General features: G+C 35.8%; 3 protein-coding genes and 3 non-coding genes across 6 annotated transcripts; 3 read left to right on the top strand and 3 right to left on the bottom strand.

The window, feature by feature from the left end:
* Positions 1-2,032: 2,032 nt before the first annotated feature.
* Positions 2,033-3,888, bottom strand: LOC123421771 (ribulose bisphosphate carboxylase large chain). The gene has a single exon (XM_045107603.1). It carries the CDS (start codon positions 3,574-3,576, stop codon positions 2,137-2,139), a length of 1,440 nt encoding a protein of 479 aa, XP_044963538.1. The 5' UTR covers positions 3,577-3,888; the 3' UTR covers positions 2,033-2,136.
* A 91-nt stretch (positions 3,889-3,979) lies between these two features.
* LOC123421770 (ATP synthase subunit beta, chloroplastic) lies at positions 3,980-5,948 on the top strand. Its single transcript, XM_045107602.1, has one exon. The coding sequence runs from the start codon at positions 4,359-4,361 to the stop codon at positions 5,853-5,855; it is 1,497 nt and encodes a 498-aa protein (XP_044963537.1). The 5' UTR covers positions 3,980-4,358; the 3' UTR covers positions 5,856-5,948.
* A 694-nt stretch (positions 5,949-6,642) lies between these two features.
* Positions 6,643-16,331, top strand: LOC123421775 (photosystem I assembly protein Ycf3). The gene is made up of 3 exons (XM_045107607.1): positions 6,643-14,090; positions 14,850-15,077; positions 15,801-16,331. The coding sequence occupies exons 1-3, from the start codon at positions 13,967-13,969 to the stop codon at positions 15,959-15,961; spliced, it is 513 nt and encodes a 170-aa protein (XP_044963542.1). The 5' UTR covers positions 6,643-13,966; the 3' UTR covers positions 15,962-16,331.
* On the bottom strand, positions 10,315-10,387 carry TRNAF-GAA. The gene has a single exon. It is a non-coding gene; the product is annotated as a tRNA-Phe (tRNA).
* TRNAT-UGU lies at positions 11,984-12,056 on the top strand. Its single transcript has one exon. It is a non-coding gene; the product is annotated as a tRNA-Thr (tRNA).
* TRNAS-GGA lies at positions 13,272-13,358 on the bottom strand. Its single transcript has one exon. It is a non-coding gene; the product is annotated as a tRNA-Ser (tRNA).
* Positions 16,332-16,337: the final 6 nt, after the last annotated feature.

Consider the following 16,337-nt stretch of genomic DNA (forward strand, 5'->3'; position numbering starts at 1 on the left):
CTAGAAAAAGAATACAGGCCCAGAAAAAATTACTCCTTTTTCGAGAACCTTTTAGAAGTTCTACCCATATGTGTTCTGATCGCCAATTCATATTAGATATACTAAATCCAGCAGCGGTCGATTGAAATTGAGAGAATAAGCTAAATAATTTTGCCTTTACTTTTTTTGATTCTGAAATCGCCTTCAGCAACTAGTACTCCTGTGAAATAATAGGTTAGATACATTGACTTTCTATTCAAAAAATATTCGTTGATTCAATTAAAATAAATAAAAAAAAACTCGCTATACCAAGCTCTGCATATTCATGCATTTATGCTCGTAGCCTATATCTGCATCCATAGCCGTTTTTCATTTGTGTGTAGAAAGTGTGTGTAGAAAAAGTCACATACCCTACCATATTATATTACTTACACTAAAAAATACTAGACAATCTTTTTTTTTTGCACATAAAGAAATAAAGAAGTCATTGCAATTGCCGGAAATACTAAGCCTACTAAAGGCACGAAAATAGAAGGTAAGTTTAAATCCGTCATGGAATAGGTGTCTCAATTCAAATTTACTATTTCTATCTAGTCGAAAAATATCTTAAGATTCTTATGATATAATTAAGTATATCTATTATAAGGAATATTGACTATTGTATTTTTTTAGTTTGCAAAATATTCTGTAAAAAAAATGATAAGGATAATAAGAAAATTCCAAAAAAGGAGAACTAATTAAAAAGATTTTTTTTATTTTCCCATCCTCATGGCCTTTCTATCTTTCTAATCTAATTTGAAATTGGATTCAAAAGAAAGCGACTAGAATTTACTTCCTGCATACATACTTCTCTAGAAGCGCATACAATAATGCGTGGTAAAGGCAGAAAAATAGTATATTCAATCAAAATCAAAGGGCAAATTATCTTACCTACTATAGATCCCCTACTACCCTCTTAAGATCCCCTACTACCCTCTTAAGATCCCCCCTACTACCCTCTTAGACTTTTAAAGGCGATATACCACCCAAAGAAAGGGTATGAAAATGCCGGGTGGTGTTAGCTTTTCGACGAAGACCCGTCCTGTGCCGCGAAGTCCTGTTAGTAAGACCCCGCGCAATAATGGATTATAGAAGAATAGTATTCAAAATACTGCTCTGGACGCATATAGTAGCATTGCGATTCCTAATCTTTTTTATTTATGAATATGAACAGAAAAAATTCATTGTATCGTTGGGTCGGAGCGGAGGTTTGGTCCAGAAAAATTAGGAACAAAACGTCTACTCTACCACACTGAAGTCTATAGCGCTGTATTTCCACGAAAGTATAATTCTTACCATCAGGATACGCTCCTTTCAACGTCTCTCCGATGGGTCCAGGTTCTATGTCCAATCCCAAATCAAGGATTTCTCGCTCTTGATCGGAGTCATAAACTAAAACTACCTTTTTATCCTTTTTATTAAGGTTATAGAAAACTTCCTTATCTAGTTCTAGCATGTTGACTCACGATTACGCCTGTTAAAAGTTTCAAACGTCCTCTTTTTTGAAATTGAAAGAGAGTCTTATAAAAAGGTCTAACTTCCAAACTATGTCTTTTTTCATTCATTCTCCTTTAGTTTTTTTCTCTATCTAGAAGTGGAATAGAATAACCCGGTTGAAGGGTAATGATCATACGTCTGTAATGCATTGTACGGCCCAGAATAGGTCCTATTCTTCTACCTTTTCCAGGTAGTCGATGGCTATTCACAGCTACCACCTTAATCCAAAGAAGAGTTTGAACCAATGCTTTATTTCTGTCTTAGTGAATCCCGATTCGACATTAAAAGTATATTGATTCTTTCCCAATAAACGAAGACTTTTTTCTGTAAATACTGCGTATTTGATTCCATTATCATATGATACTACTATATTTTATTATTTTCTTTTTATTTCTTTATTGTATTATACCTTAATATATATATATATTCTAGATATATAGAATAGACGAATCTCGATTTGTCAAGTCTCATGATCATATCATGATCTATTTTTATTCGGCTCAATCTTTTTTATAAAAAAAAAGATTGAGCCGAGTTTAATTGCAATCAATTAGAAGAATAAAGAAGAATTACTGCATTTCATAACTTATTTTTTTCTCTTTTTATTTCGTTTATTTTTTTTTAGACCTTCTTATCGATAGTATCTACCGGCTCGAACTCGAATTTGATCGCCTTCCATACTTCACAAGCTGCGGCTAGTTCAGGACTCCATTTGCAAGCTGCTCGGATAATTTCATTACCTTCGCGAGCAAGATCACGCCCTTCGTTACGAGCTTGTACACAAGCTTCTAAAGCCACTCGATTAGCTGCTGCACCAGGTGCATTCCCCCAAGGATGTCCTAAAGTTCCTCCACCAAATTGTAATACAGAATCGTCCCCAAAGATTTCGGTCAGAGCTGGCATATGCCAAACATGAATACCACCTGAAGCTACCGGTATAACACCTGGCATGGATACCCAGTCCTGAGTGAAAAAGATACCGCGAGCACGATCTTTTTCAATAAAATCATCGCGCAATAAATCAACAAAACCTAAAGTCATTTCGCGTTCCCCTTCTAACTTACCTACTACTGTACCGGAGTGGATATGATCTCCCCCAGACATACGCAATGCTTTAGCTAATACACGGAAATGCATACCATGATTTTTCTGTCTATCAATAACTGCATGCATTGCACGGTGAATGTGAAGAAGTAAGCCATTGTCGCGGCAATAGTGAGCCAAAGTAGTATTTGCGGTGAATCCCCCGGTTAAGTAGTCATGCATTACAATAGGAACCCCTAATTCTCTCGCAAATACAGCTCTCTTAATCATTTCTTCACATGTACCCGCAGTCGCATTCAAGTAATGCCCCTTGATTTCACCGGTTTCGGCCTGTGATTTATAAATAGCTTCGGCACAAAAGACAAAACGGTCTCTCCAGCGCATAAATGGTTGTGAGTTTACGTTTTCATCATCTTTGGTAAAATCAAGTCCACCACGTAGACACTCATAACACGCTCTACCATAATTTTTTGCGGATAATCCCAATTTTGGTTTAATAGTACATCCCAATAAAGGACGGCCATACTTGTTCAACTTATCTCTTTCAACTTGGATACCATGAGGCGGGCCTTGGAAAGTTTTTGAATAAGTAGGGGGAATTCGTAGATCCTCCAAACGTAGAGCACGTAGGGCTTTGAACCCAAATACGTTACCCACAATGGAAGTAAACATGTTAGTAACGGAACCCTCCTCAAATAGGTCTAATGGATAAGCTACATAACAGATCCATTGGCTGTCTTCCCCAGCAACAGGCTCGATGTGATAGCATCGTCCTTTGTAACGATCAAGACTGGTAAGTCCATCAGTCCAAACAGTTGTCCATGTACCAGTAGAAGATTCGGCAGCTACTGCAGCCCCTGCTTCTTCGGGCGGAACCCCAGGCTGAGGACTTACTCGGAATGCTGCCAAGATATCAGTATCCTTAGTTTCATACTCTGGGGTGTAGTAAGTCAATTTATAATCTTTAACACCAGCTTGAAATCCAACACCTGCTTTAGTTTCTGTTTGTGGTGACATAAGTCCCTCCCTACAACTCTTGAATTAAGAATTCTCACAATAACAGGGTCTACTCGATGTTAATTAGGCGTAAATGAAACTTTAGCAAAAATCTCGTAAAACAAAAAGGATATTCAATTAATATAATATCAACTCATTAAAGAAAATTGAGGGCATGCTTAGGTTAATGAATATGTTTCATTCATATATAATGCGTACACCCTGTGTATGTTCTATCCTATAGGAATTCCACTATAGGAATTCGATAGGAATTGAGTTGTTGTTATGGTAAGTTAACACGGTTCGTTATTAAACCATGGATTTGATTTACCAAATCCATCATTATTGTATACTCTTTGATAGGTATAGCGCAACCCAAATTAATCCCTAATCCTTATTTTACAAGTTCTTAATAGGTCTCTTTTCTTATTTGGAATGCAAATACCTAACTAAATACTAATAAAATTCTTTGTTGACAGCAATCTATGCTTCACAGTAGTATATATTTTGTATATCGAAGTCCTAGATAGGAAAGTAGAGTAGGCACAGATCCTCCACAAAAGGCAAAATGTATATGAAAAAAAGATTGATTGAACTTTCCAACGGACTCATTCCATGAGTAAACGATTGAATGGGATTCGCTTGGGCAACGAAATCAAGTCCTGGTCCCCTTTTCTCTCTTATTGAATTAACTAATTCATTTCCTTTTTACTTTTGGATTTTTTTTGATTTGATTTGGCATTATTCAACAATAAAAAAAGAAAAATTTCGACAAATTCCTTTTTTTTAATTATGTGATAATTATGAGAACCAATCCTACTACTTCTCGTCCCGGGGTTTCCACAAGTGAAGAAAAAAGTACAGGTCGTATCGATCAAATTATTGGACCCGTGCTGGATGTCACTTTTCCCCCGGGCAAGTTACCTTATATTTATAACGCTTTAGTAGTCCAGAGTAGAGACACTGCCGATAAGCAAATTAATGTGACTTGTGAGGTACAACAATTATTAGGAAATAATCGAGTTAGAGCTGTAGCTATGAGTGCTACGGACGGGTTGATGAGAGGAATGGAAGTGATTGACACGGGAGCTCCTCTCAGTGTTCCGGTCGGTGGAGCTACTCTCGGACGAATTTTCAACGTTCTTGGGGAGCCTGTTGACAATTTGGGTCCTGTAGATAGTAGTGCAACGTTCCCTATTCATAGATCTGCGCCTGCCTTTATCGAGTTAGATACGAAATTATCCATCTTTGAAACAGGTATTAAGGTCGTCGATCTTTTAGCTCCTTATCGACGTGGAGGAAAAATAGGACTATTTGGGGGGGCTGGAGTAGGTAAAACAGTACTGATCATGGAATTAATCAATAACATTGCTAAAGCTCATGGGGGCGTATCCGTATTCGGTGGAGTAGGGGAACGGACTCGTGAAGGAAATGATCTTTATATGGAAATGAAGGAATCCGGAGTAATTAATGAAAAAAATATTGAAGAATCAAAGGTAGCTCTAGTCTATGGCCAAATGAATGAACCACCGGGAGCTCGTATGAGAGTTGGTTTAACTGCCCTAACTATGGCAGAATATTTCCGAGATGTTAATAAGCAAGACGTGCTTTTATTTATCGATAATATCTTTCGTTTTGTTCAAGCAGGATCAGAGGTATCCGCTTTATTAGGGAGAATGCCCTCCGCAGTGGGTTATCAACCTACTCTTAGTACAGAAATGGGTTCTTTGCAAGAAAGAATTGCTTCTACTAAAAAGGGATCTATAACTTCGATTCAAGCAGTTTATGTACCTGCGGACGATTTGACCGACCCTGCCCCTGCCACAACATTTGCACATTTGGATGCTACTACCGTACTTTCCAGAGGATTAGCTTCCAAGGGTATTTATCCAGCAGTAGATCCTTTAGATTCAACATCAACTATGTTACAGCCTCGGATCGTTGGCAACGAACATTATGAAACTGCGCAAAGAGTTAAGGAAACTTTACAACGTTACAAAGAACTTCAGGACATTATCGCAATTCTTGGCTTGGATGAATTATCGGAAGAGGATCGTTTAACTGTAGCAAGAGCAAGAAAAATTGAGCGTTTCTTATCACAACCGTTCTTTGTGGCAGAAGTTTTTACTGGTTCTCCAGGAAAGTATGTTGCTCTTGCGGAAACTATTAGGGGATTTCAACTAATCCTTTCCGGAGAATTAGACGGCCTACCTGAACAGGCTTTTTATTTGGTGGGTAACATCGATGAAGCTAGCACGAAAGCTATAACCTTAGAAGAGGAGAACAAATCGCAGAAATGAAATTAAATCTTTATGTACTGACTCCTAAGCGAATTATTTGGGATTGTGAAGTGAAAGAAATCATTTTATCCACGAATAGTGGCCAAATTGGCGTATTACCAAACCACGCCCCTATTAACACAGCAGTAGATATGGGTCCTTTGAGAATACGCCTCCTCAACGACCAATGGTTAACGGCGGTTCTGTGGAGCGGTTTTGCGAGAATAGTTAATAATGAGATCATCATTTTAGGAAATGATGCGGAACTGGGTAGTGATATTGATCCGGAAGAAGCTCAAAAGGCACTTGAAATAGCCGAAGCTAACTTGAGTAAAGCTGAGGGTACGAAAGATTTGGTTGAAGCGAAGCTCGCTCTCAGACGAGCTAGGATACGAATCGAGGCTGTCAATTGGATTCCCCCATCCAATTGAAGACAATCCAGTGGTTTATAGTTGATACAAAGAAAAAGGGAAGAGGGGTAGAAAAAGTTATTAGATAGCGAAGCGAAGTAAGTCCAATGCTATCTAGTAATTTTTCTACCTACTTACCTACTATTGGATTTGAACCAATGACTCCCGCCGTATGAAAGCAATACTCTAACCACTGAGTTAAGTAGGCAATTTATCACCACAAAGGAAGACCCATTACTTCGATCGATTATATATTGAATCCCTTTTCTAAGCAATACCGCTCTGTTATTGGTCTGTTATATACTAAATACTAAACTAAATACTAAACAGATACAGATCAAAGGGATATCCTCTGGCATTAGAAAATATTCATCTTGACAAGAAATTCTCTATATGTTAAGATATCTCTGATAAGGGCTATAGCTCAGTTCGGTAGAGCAACTCGTTTACACGTGCGCCAATGCTTTTCAAAGGAGCTTATTATGCAATGAACATAATCGATCTTATTGCAAAATCAATGTCTTACTTCATAGATTCGAGAGAATAGGAGAACAGTAGCCTGACAAACAGTCGGTTCAGTCCGATTCAGGTGCCAATTCAGGTGCCTAATCAAATAGAACCCTTATGGATTTGCTAGTTGATAAGGTAAATATCCAGCCCACTAAATGCTAGGCGTAATGAGGATAAGGGCCTCCAAAAAACTTCTTTTCGTTCTATGAACTTTAAGGTGTATGAAGTCTCATAGTTAACTCTTGCAGTGGAACGATAGAGACTCCATTTCACTTAGGTTGATTTAATTTAGACCAGAGGCAGACCTAAGTCAAGGTAATCCTCCTTTGAAACACTTTGGTATTGCTCCTAGATAGATCATAATACAAAAAATCAATCAGAGCACAGGGAGCCATCTCATTATCTTTCCGTAAAGAAAAACTATGGTGGACTAACTGATCTTTAAATCAGTTTATGAAAGAGCCCAATGCAAAAAAATGCATGTTGGGTCTTTGAAACAGTTCAAATCATTTCGATAATAATCCGTTTGATCTGTTTTACCGAGAAGGTCTACGGTTCGAATCCGTATAGCCCTAATATGCCCTTTTTTCTATTTTAGGATCTCTATCCTATGTTTTCTTTAGTTTAGTATAGTTTTCATTTTCGCATTAGTATTTGTTTATAGACTGGATAGGCGCCTGCGACATAGAATAGAGATAAAAGCATTACCAAAGGCTCATTCATCGAAAATCAAAATCATACAGACAGGAAAAGAAAAACGAAAAATAGAAAAAATAAAGTAAAGAGTAAATAAGAAAACAGAATATTCTGTCTCATAGTTCTGAAATAGAGTTCTTTATTTTTATTTTTATAGTATTACTTCTCATTATACTGCATAGATTAGTCCTACTATCTTAATTAGGTTCTAATTATTCTAATTAGTAGTATTCTCATTTTTATTTAATAGTCTCTTATTATTATTAAATAGTAAATAAAGGATAGAGCTATTCTTTTTTTATAGAGATTCTAGAGAAAGCGAGACAAAGTGAAACGATAAAGTTTTCTTTATATAAGAATTAGATCTACATACACCATATCTAAATAGAATGGAAATCCAAAAGAAAGGGAGTTGGGATTCCATTGGATGAATCTTTAAAGAAGATGCAGCACAGAGGAAACAAAGGCTAAACTAAGCGCTTTTGTTTGAACAAAAAAGATTCTTGTTTCACCGAGGAAAAGAGAGAAGTTCTGGATAAATTGACAATGCTGAATTGAATTGACTAATTTAAGTTCCGCCTATTCCACATTAATGGGAGTACATTATGTTTCTGCTTCACGAATATGATATTTTTTGGACATTTCTAATAATAGCAAGCCTTATTCCTATTTTGGCATTTTCGATTTCAGGGCTTTTAGCCCCGGTTAGTGAAGGACCAGAGAAGCTTTCTAGTTATGAATCGGGTATAGAACCCATGGGAGGGGCTTGGGTACAATTCCGAATACGCTATTATATGTTTGCGCTCGTTTTTGTTGTTTTTGATGTGGAAACCGTCTTTCTATACCCTTGGGCAATGAGTTTCGACGTATTGGGTGTATCCGTTTTTATCGAAGCTTTGATTTTCGTGCTTATCTTAGTTGTCGGTTTAGTTTATGCATGGCGAAAAGGAGCCTTGGAATGGTCTTAACTGAATATTTAGACAAAAAAAAAGAAGGAAAAGATTCTATTGAGACAGTTATGAATTTGATTGAGTTTCCCTTACTTGACCAAACAAGTTCCAATTCTGTTATTTCAACTACACTAAATGATCTTTCGAATTGGTCAAGACTCTCCAGTTTATGGCCCCTTCTATACGGTACCAGTTGTTGTTTCATTGAATTTGCTTCATTAATAGGTTCACGATTCGATTTTGATCGTTATGGATTGGTACCAAGATCAAGTCCTAGGCAAGCAGACCTAATTTTAACAGCCGGTACGGTAACAATGAAAATGGCTCCGTCTTTAGTGAGATTATACGAGCAAATGCCTGAACCAAAATACGTCATTGCTATGGGAGCCTGTACTATTACAGGGGGAATGTTCAGTACGGATTCCTATAGTACTGTTCGGGGAGTTGATAAGTTAATTCCTGTGGATGTCTACTTGCCGGGCTGCCCTCCTAAACCGGAGGCAGTTATAGATGCCCTAACAAAACTTCGTAAGAAGATATCGCGAGAAATAGTTGAGGATCGAACTCTATCTCAAAATAAAAAAAGATGTTTTACTACCAGTCACAAGCTTTATGTTAGGCGCAGTACTCATACAGGAACTTATGAGCAAGAATTGCTCTATCAATCACCATCGACATTAGATATATCTTCTGAAACTTTTTTAAAATCCAAAAGTCCAGTACCTTCCTACAAATTAGTGAATTAGGAGGGGGGGGCTCTTTTGTGTAGAAAAAGAAAAAGCAGAGCAATCTTTCAAACTTGCATCCGAAATGGGAAATATTTATACAAAGAGGGAGAGATGAAGACAATGCAGCAGGGTTGGTTATCTAATTGGCTAGTCAAACATGAGGTGGTTCATAGATCTTTGGGCTTTGATCACCGAGGAATAGAGACTTTACAAATAAAAGCAGGGGATTGGGATTCCATTGCTGTCATTTTATATGTATATGGTTATAATTATTTACGCTCCCAATGTGCTTATGATGTAGCACCCGGTGGATCTTTAGCTAGCGTGTATCATCTTACAAGAATACAATACGGTATAGATAATCCAGAAGAAGTCTGCATAAAAGTCTTTGCCCAAAAGGATAATCCTAGAATTCCGTCTGTCTTCTGGATTTGGAGAAGTGCCGATTTTCAAGAACGCGAATCTTATGATATGGTGGGAATCTCTTATGATAATCATCCGCGCCTTAAACGTATCCTAATGCCTGAAAGTTGGATAGGCTGGCCCTTACGTAAGGACTATATAACCCCCAATTTTTATGAAATACAAGATGCTCATTGAATGATAAGAAATTCGTGCTCACTTATACAACACAACTCCAGATTTTATTCAAGTCAAGGAATATTTTTAGGTTCTTTTCCTAGATGAAACGGAATACCTATTTATAATTAATTCCTATTATACAAAAGCATTCCAGATAGACTGAGCCAAAAAAGGGTTTCATTTGGATTCCCCTATTTTGAAAATCACATATTAATTTCCTTCATATGAACAGAAAAATAGGATGACTCAAAGAAGTTCTCTACCAGGAACTTTGTATCGCGCACATGACTTAGCACAACTAGGAAAATAAGATAAGATAAAGATAAGCAAGACTAAAAAAATATTCGTCGGAATAGTGGAATACAAAATAAAGAAACGCAAAAAAATAAAGGGGAACCTAATCTCACCCCCTTCCTTATCATAAAGAAAGGGTATATTTTAAAACTTCTCTAAAAAGAAGTGCCTCTATATTTATATTATAGATTTATCCACTTAGATGAATAAATCATACTCTATCTATATTATATATTATTAATAAATATGTATCACAATCCATCTCGAGGTATTTGGATCAATACCTATTCGGTGGATCTTTTTTTTTCTCTGCCAGGAACCAGATTTGAACTGGTGACACGAGGATTTTCAGTCCTCTGCTCTACCAACTGAGCTATCCTGACCTTTTCTTGTGCATCATCCTAGTAGAGTATTTGTATCTATGTCAATTAAAAGGACTAAAAAATCAATTAAAGTATTTCAAATTCAAAATTTGAAAGGGGGGGGGTAGCCCTATGCATTGTGCATGGTTTACTTAAATAATACTTAAAAATAGAGTGAATAACCAAGATTTCTTGCCGATACTCTAATAAAAAAGAAATCTATTCAATGAATAGGATAAGATCCATTGAGTTCTCTTCGCATTCCTTTCCTTTGTGAAAGAGTAGAATGAGAAAGCTAATGAATCTTAAACCCATTGATAAAAAGAAAAAAAAAGAGGATTTGGGGATAGAGGGACTTGAACCCTCACAACTTAAAAAGTCGACGGATTTTCCTTTTACTAGAAATTTCATTGTTGTCAGTATTGACATGTAGAATGGGACTCTCTCTTTGTCCTCGTCCGATTAATCCACTTTCTTTTTAAAAGTTCTCAAAACTTTGAATTTGAATTGAAGAATTTGATTATTCAATATTCGAATGGAGTGGATTCACAATAATTCAAAATAAAATTATGATATGAGTTTTTTATTTCATAATCATTTCGAATTTTATTTTGAAATTTTAAAAAAGATAAAGAACCTATATTATAATATGAGTTCTGTGATTAATCGTTTGCTATGTCAGTATCTATACGTGTTTATTAAATGTATAAAGTATAAAACCCCTCTTTCTCTAATTTAGAATTAGAAGGAATTCCACTAACAACACAACGTAATTAACTCGATTCGTTAGAACAGCTTCCATTGAGTCTCTGCACCTATCCTTTTCCTTTGTATTCTAGTTCGAGAATCCCTTCTCAAAACACGGATTTGGCTCAGGATTGCCCTTTTTTAATTCCAGGGTTTCTCTGAATTTGGAAGTTACCACTTAGCAGGTTTCCATACCAAGGCTCAATACAATCAAGTCCGTAGCGTCTACCGATTTCGCCATATCCCCACTTCCCTCTTCTTTGAGACCAGGATTCCTTGTGTAATTTCATCCATCTCTTAGTTTTTTTTTTGAATCATTGAGTTCATCACTCAACGTAGTCTAGCAGTTCAGTTCGACTCTATTTGAGAGACCCCGCTTGCTTATTGCAATTCTGAATTACATTGATTCTATCCTTGATGTATTTGCAATTCAATCCGAATCAATATATCCAAAACTTTTTATCTCCCCCACCTCCCGTCTTACTTTTTTATAGTATTCGAAATTATACTATAACGCTGGATATTTATTCTTTTTTTCTAATCAGAATTATCAATTTTATTTACTCTGACTTTATGTTCCCCTTAGTGAAATATTAATCCTCAAATTATTAACAAATAATAAAGTCTATAATGATCGAATGAAAATACCCATAAAGTCTATAATTTTCTTTTTAAATATCCTATAGTTAAGCATATCAAGCTAACTTTATCTTTAAGAAGTTTTAGTATTTTTTTATTTAGTATTTTTTTATAAGTAGAACTTCAAATTTAGAACTAGTTAATAGCTAAGAGTAATAACTAATATCTGAGATTTTACGGATTTCCTATACTATACCTATTTCTATTTGTTACACTATTTCCGTTATGTAAGCCCACTTAGCTCAGAGGTTAGAGCATCGCATTTGTAATGCGAGGGTCATCGGTTCAAATCCGATAGTCGGCTTTTTTTTTCTCTATCGATGTTCTACGAACAAGAATCTCTTTTTTTCCGAATTAAATGGAGAATCCAGGATCTTTTATGTTTTTTACCTTACTATTTTGCTAGATACAAAACAATAAAATAAATAATATATATACAAAAAATACAAAAAATACAGATTTTGATGAAATTCCATTTTTTGTGGTACTTTAGTTGATTTTACTCTGTTTATCCTGTAGTTTAATTCAGTTTTAATTTCGATGTATTCTGTAATGTAAATACAATGAAATTAATTGTGTAAAATGAAATTTCAATAAAAAAAAGGAGTCTTCATGTCCCGTTATCGAGGACCTCGTTTAAAAAAAATACGCCGTTTGGGAGCTTTACCAGGACTCACTAGAAAAACACCTAAATCCGGAAGTAATCTTAAAAAAAAATTCAATTCTGGGAAAAAGGAGCAATATCGTATTCGTCTTCAAGAAAAACAGAAATTGCGTTTTCATTATGGTCTGACAGAACGACAATTACTTAGATATGTACATATCGCTGGAAAAGCAAAAAGGTCAACAGGCCAGGTTTTACTACAATTACTTGAAATGCGTTTGGATAATATCCTTTTTCGATTGGGTATGGCTTCAACCATTCCTGGGGCCCGCCAATTAGTCAACCATAGACATATTTTAGTTAATGGCCGTATAGTCAATATACCAAGTTTTCGTTGCAAACCCCGAGATATTATTACTACGAAAGATAACCAAAGATCAAAAGGTCTGGTTCAAAATTATATTGCTTCATCGGACCCGGGGAAATTGCCAAGCCATTTGACGATTGACACATTGGAATATAAAGGACTAGTAAATAAAATCCTAGATAGGAAGTGGGTCGGTCTCAAAATAAATGAGTTGTTAGTTGTAGAATATTACTCTCGTCAGACTTGAACTTAATGAAAAAAGGAAAGGTTCATAGAATTTTCTTCCCCTTCCCCTTTCCCCGAACTAAATAGCCCTAAGACCATTACCATTAATTCGTATTTTCCCATCAACTAGCTAAAATTGATTAACCCTAGGATTAGGATCCTTTTTGCTTTTTTCCTCTATGTTTACATACCACAGTAATTTGCTATAGAGAATTTTTAATTTCTATTAAATAAAAATAAGATAATATAAGATATTATTACTGGAATAAATTGCTATTTGATTTGATACATTGTGATCCTTAACGTTGATGAATTAAGAAAAACGGAAAGAGAGGGATTCGAACCCTCGGTAAACAAAAGTCTACATAGCAGTTCCAATGCTACGCCTTGAACCGCTCGGCCATCTTTCCTACATAACTTATTATGGAAAATAAACTGAGTGAATAGCGAGTTTTCTTATTCCTGCAGTACAGGTACAACCGCAACCGCTCGGGGGTTCCCTAGTTCTATTGGAAAAATTCCTTTTGATCTAGGTGGAAGGATACAGGATTTTTTACTAGAAATTGCGCTCGCTATAAAATAAAAGTTTTAATTTAGGTTTTCCCGCAACTAAAGAAAAAGAGAATGCAAGAATTCTTCTTATTGCATAATAAAATAAAGAAACCTTAGAATTCCGTTTGCATAAGATACGCTACACCATTGAAATCAAAAATAGAGTATGAGACAATTAATAACTTTGAAAACACGAAATAGTTGATGACATAAGTTGTTGTTCAGAAATAGGAAAGTGGAATGAAATCCAGTCTTAGTCAAATATTGCATATCTCTTCGTGTCCAAGCAGAAGGAAAAGGATACAATTTGAGCTGAGCGGAAAATCCATATCTCTTATCCATTTAAAACATATGGATTTAGAGCATATGGATCAATCTATTTATAATTATAAGAATCGAATGTGTTTGTTTTTATGTTATTTTGTGAAGGAATGAAAACAATTCTATATAGAATGGCTTGGGAATTATGCCTAGATCCCGTGTAAATGGAAATTTCATTGATAAGACCTTCTCAATTATAGCCAATATTTTATTGCGAATAATTCCGACAACCTCAGGAGAAAAAAAGGCATTTACTTATTATAGAGATGGTGCGATTTGACTCTTTTTTTTTTTGCTTTTTTTTAGACCTACCTATACCTCAGTCTTAGGAAAAAGAAAAGGGGTTGGCATAGAGAGAACCAAATTTGTAAAGCAAGCAAACCCACGCTTCGGGAAGGTGAGGCGAACTAACAATTCCTTCCGTCGTGTATCCTCGATTGATGCGGCTTCAGATACTTCAATTGTAGATTTGAGTATTGAGCGAAAGGTTACACCTACAGGATATGGTATGGTATGGATTACAGGCCACTCTATTAGTATCCGTAGGCAGCATAGGGGAGAAAAGCACTACACCTAGAAATAGGAATCAACAAGAGAAAAACTTTGGTAGAAATTACCCCTTTCCTGATCGGTATCAGGGCTGGGAAGAATGGTTGGGATAACAAACAACCATCAGGTTTGTACTTTGGATACCCCTATAACCATCAAAGATCGTTGAAGTAGCTAATTCCTCTAAATAGGAGGCGTTGAGAACAAAGAAATTATTGGAGCTATCGTTTTCCTCTAGCATTAATAGAATTCATTGGTGTTAAGAAAAACCTCTTGTGGGAAGGTTGGCTAGAGATTTCTTGGAAAAATACCAGCCCCTTTCGGTTCATAATGAGACGGGACTAATTCTATTTTGATTCTATAGATTAAGATTATTTCGCTTAGTACTATTATGTACAGAAGGGAGGAGCCGTATGAGATGAAAACCTCATGTACGGTTTTGGAACGGAGATTTTTTGAATAGAATGAACGACCGTAACGGATGTTGGCTCAATCCGAAGGAAATTATGCGGAAGCTTTGCAAAATTATTATGAAGCTACGCGACTAGAAATCGATCCCTATGATCGAAGTTATATACTCTATAACATAGGCCTTATACACACAAGCAATGGAGAGCATACAAAGGCTTTGGAATATTATTTCCGGGCACTAGAACGAAACCCCTTCTTACCGCAAGCTTTTAATAATATGGCCGTGATCTGTCATTACGTGCGACTATCTCCACTATAGAAAGACAAAAAAAGAGAGGATCAAATTTTCTAGTAAATACTGGAAAAAAGGGCTTTCTACATAGGGATCGTAAAAACAACGATTTTTCCCTATCAGCTGTAGGAAGGAAGGACACTTCACGAGAATCAAAAAACGAAGAAAGTATGGCCTATACTACTACTCTATGGATAAAGTTTCTCAAATTGATAGAGAAAGCACCGTAAAGATCAATTAGTGAGCGACTGGGTCGATACAACTAAAAAAAACTGCTTACTTATCCCATGATATGGGGCAAAATTTAGGAATCCGCTTATGTAATAGAGCCGATCCACTAAGGGATTAAGCAGCGGTGTAGTATCAGATCCCAAAGATAGTAAGTTCTTTTTTCTTTCTTATGGAAAAAAGTCTTTTTCAAGGATTCTATAGAGATTTCATATATGAAACCGGGATAGTTACCTTTCAGAAAATTTGAACGAAGGCTCTATATCTATCTATGCTTCATTCTTCTGAAGGTGGGAAAAAAGATCAAACTAATTATTGAGAAAAATTAGGGTTTGAAACTTAGGTAATTAATTTCTTCTGCTTAACACAAGAACAAATTGGATCGATTTTTGATAAATCGAATTCAGTTAAGATAGGGGAAATTAAGATAGCAATTTCTGAGCCGTATGAGGTAGGAAACTCTCAAGTACGGTTCTAAGGGAAGGAACTGCCTATTCCGACCGAGGAGAACAGGCCATTCTAGAGGGTGATTCGGAAATTGCGGAAGCTTGGTTTGATCAAGCTGCTGAATATTGGAAACAAGCTATAGCGCTTACTCCGGGAAATTATATTGAAGCACAAAACTGGTTGAAGATTACGAAGCGCTTTGAATTTGAATAAGACCATGCTCCTTTTTTTTCCTAAAATGGATGGTTTGGTTGTTGATCCATTAATCAAATAAATTAGGTCGTAAGATCGAATCAAGAATTTCATTATATCCATTTCTTATACCTTCTATTTTATAAGATATTTCATAAGAATAAACCATAGGGATAGGGTCTAGAATAGAAGTAATAAAGTGAATAAAAAAAAGGGGGCCAATCTAAATATTGCTAATATATTAGAACCATCTTATTAATAATTCTAATGAGTTATCTTGGAATTTAGAATCAAATAAAAAATAAAAAACCCTATATTATGCTCAAGGAAAGTAGATATAGATAGGAGCTTATGCCCTAAAAAAAAATACACTAGTTTCTTAAATTTAAAATAAAAA

Source organism: Hordeum vulgare, unplaced genomic scaffold (assembly GCF_904849725.1).
Source record: "Hordeum vulgare subsp. vulgare unplaced genomic scaffold, MorexV3_pseudomolecules_assembly, whole genome shotgun sequence".
In the NCBI taxonomy this organism is placed as follows: Eukaryota; Viridiplantae; Streptophyta; class Magnoliopsida; order Poales; family Poaceae; genus Hordeum; species Hordeum vulgare.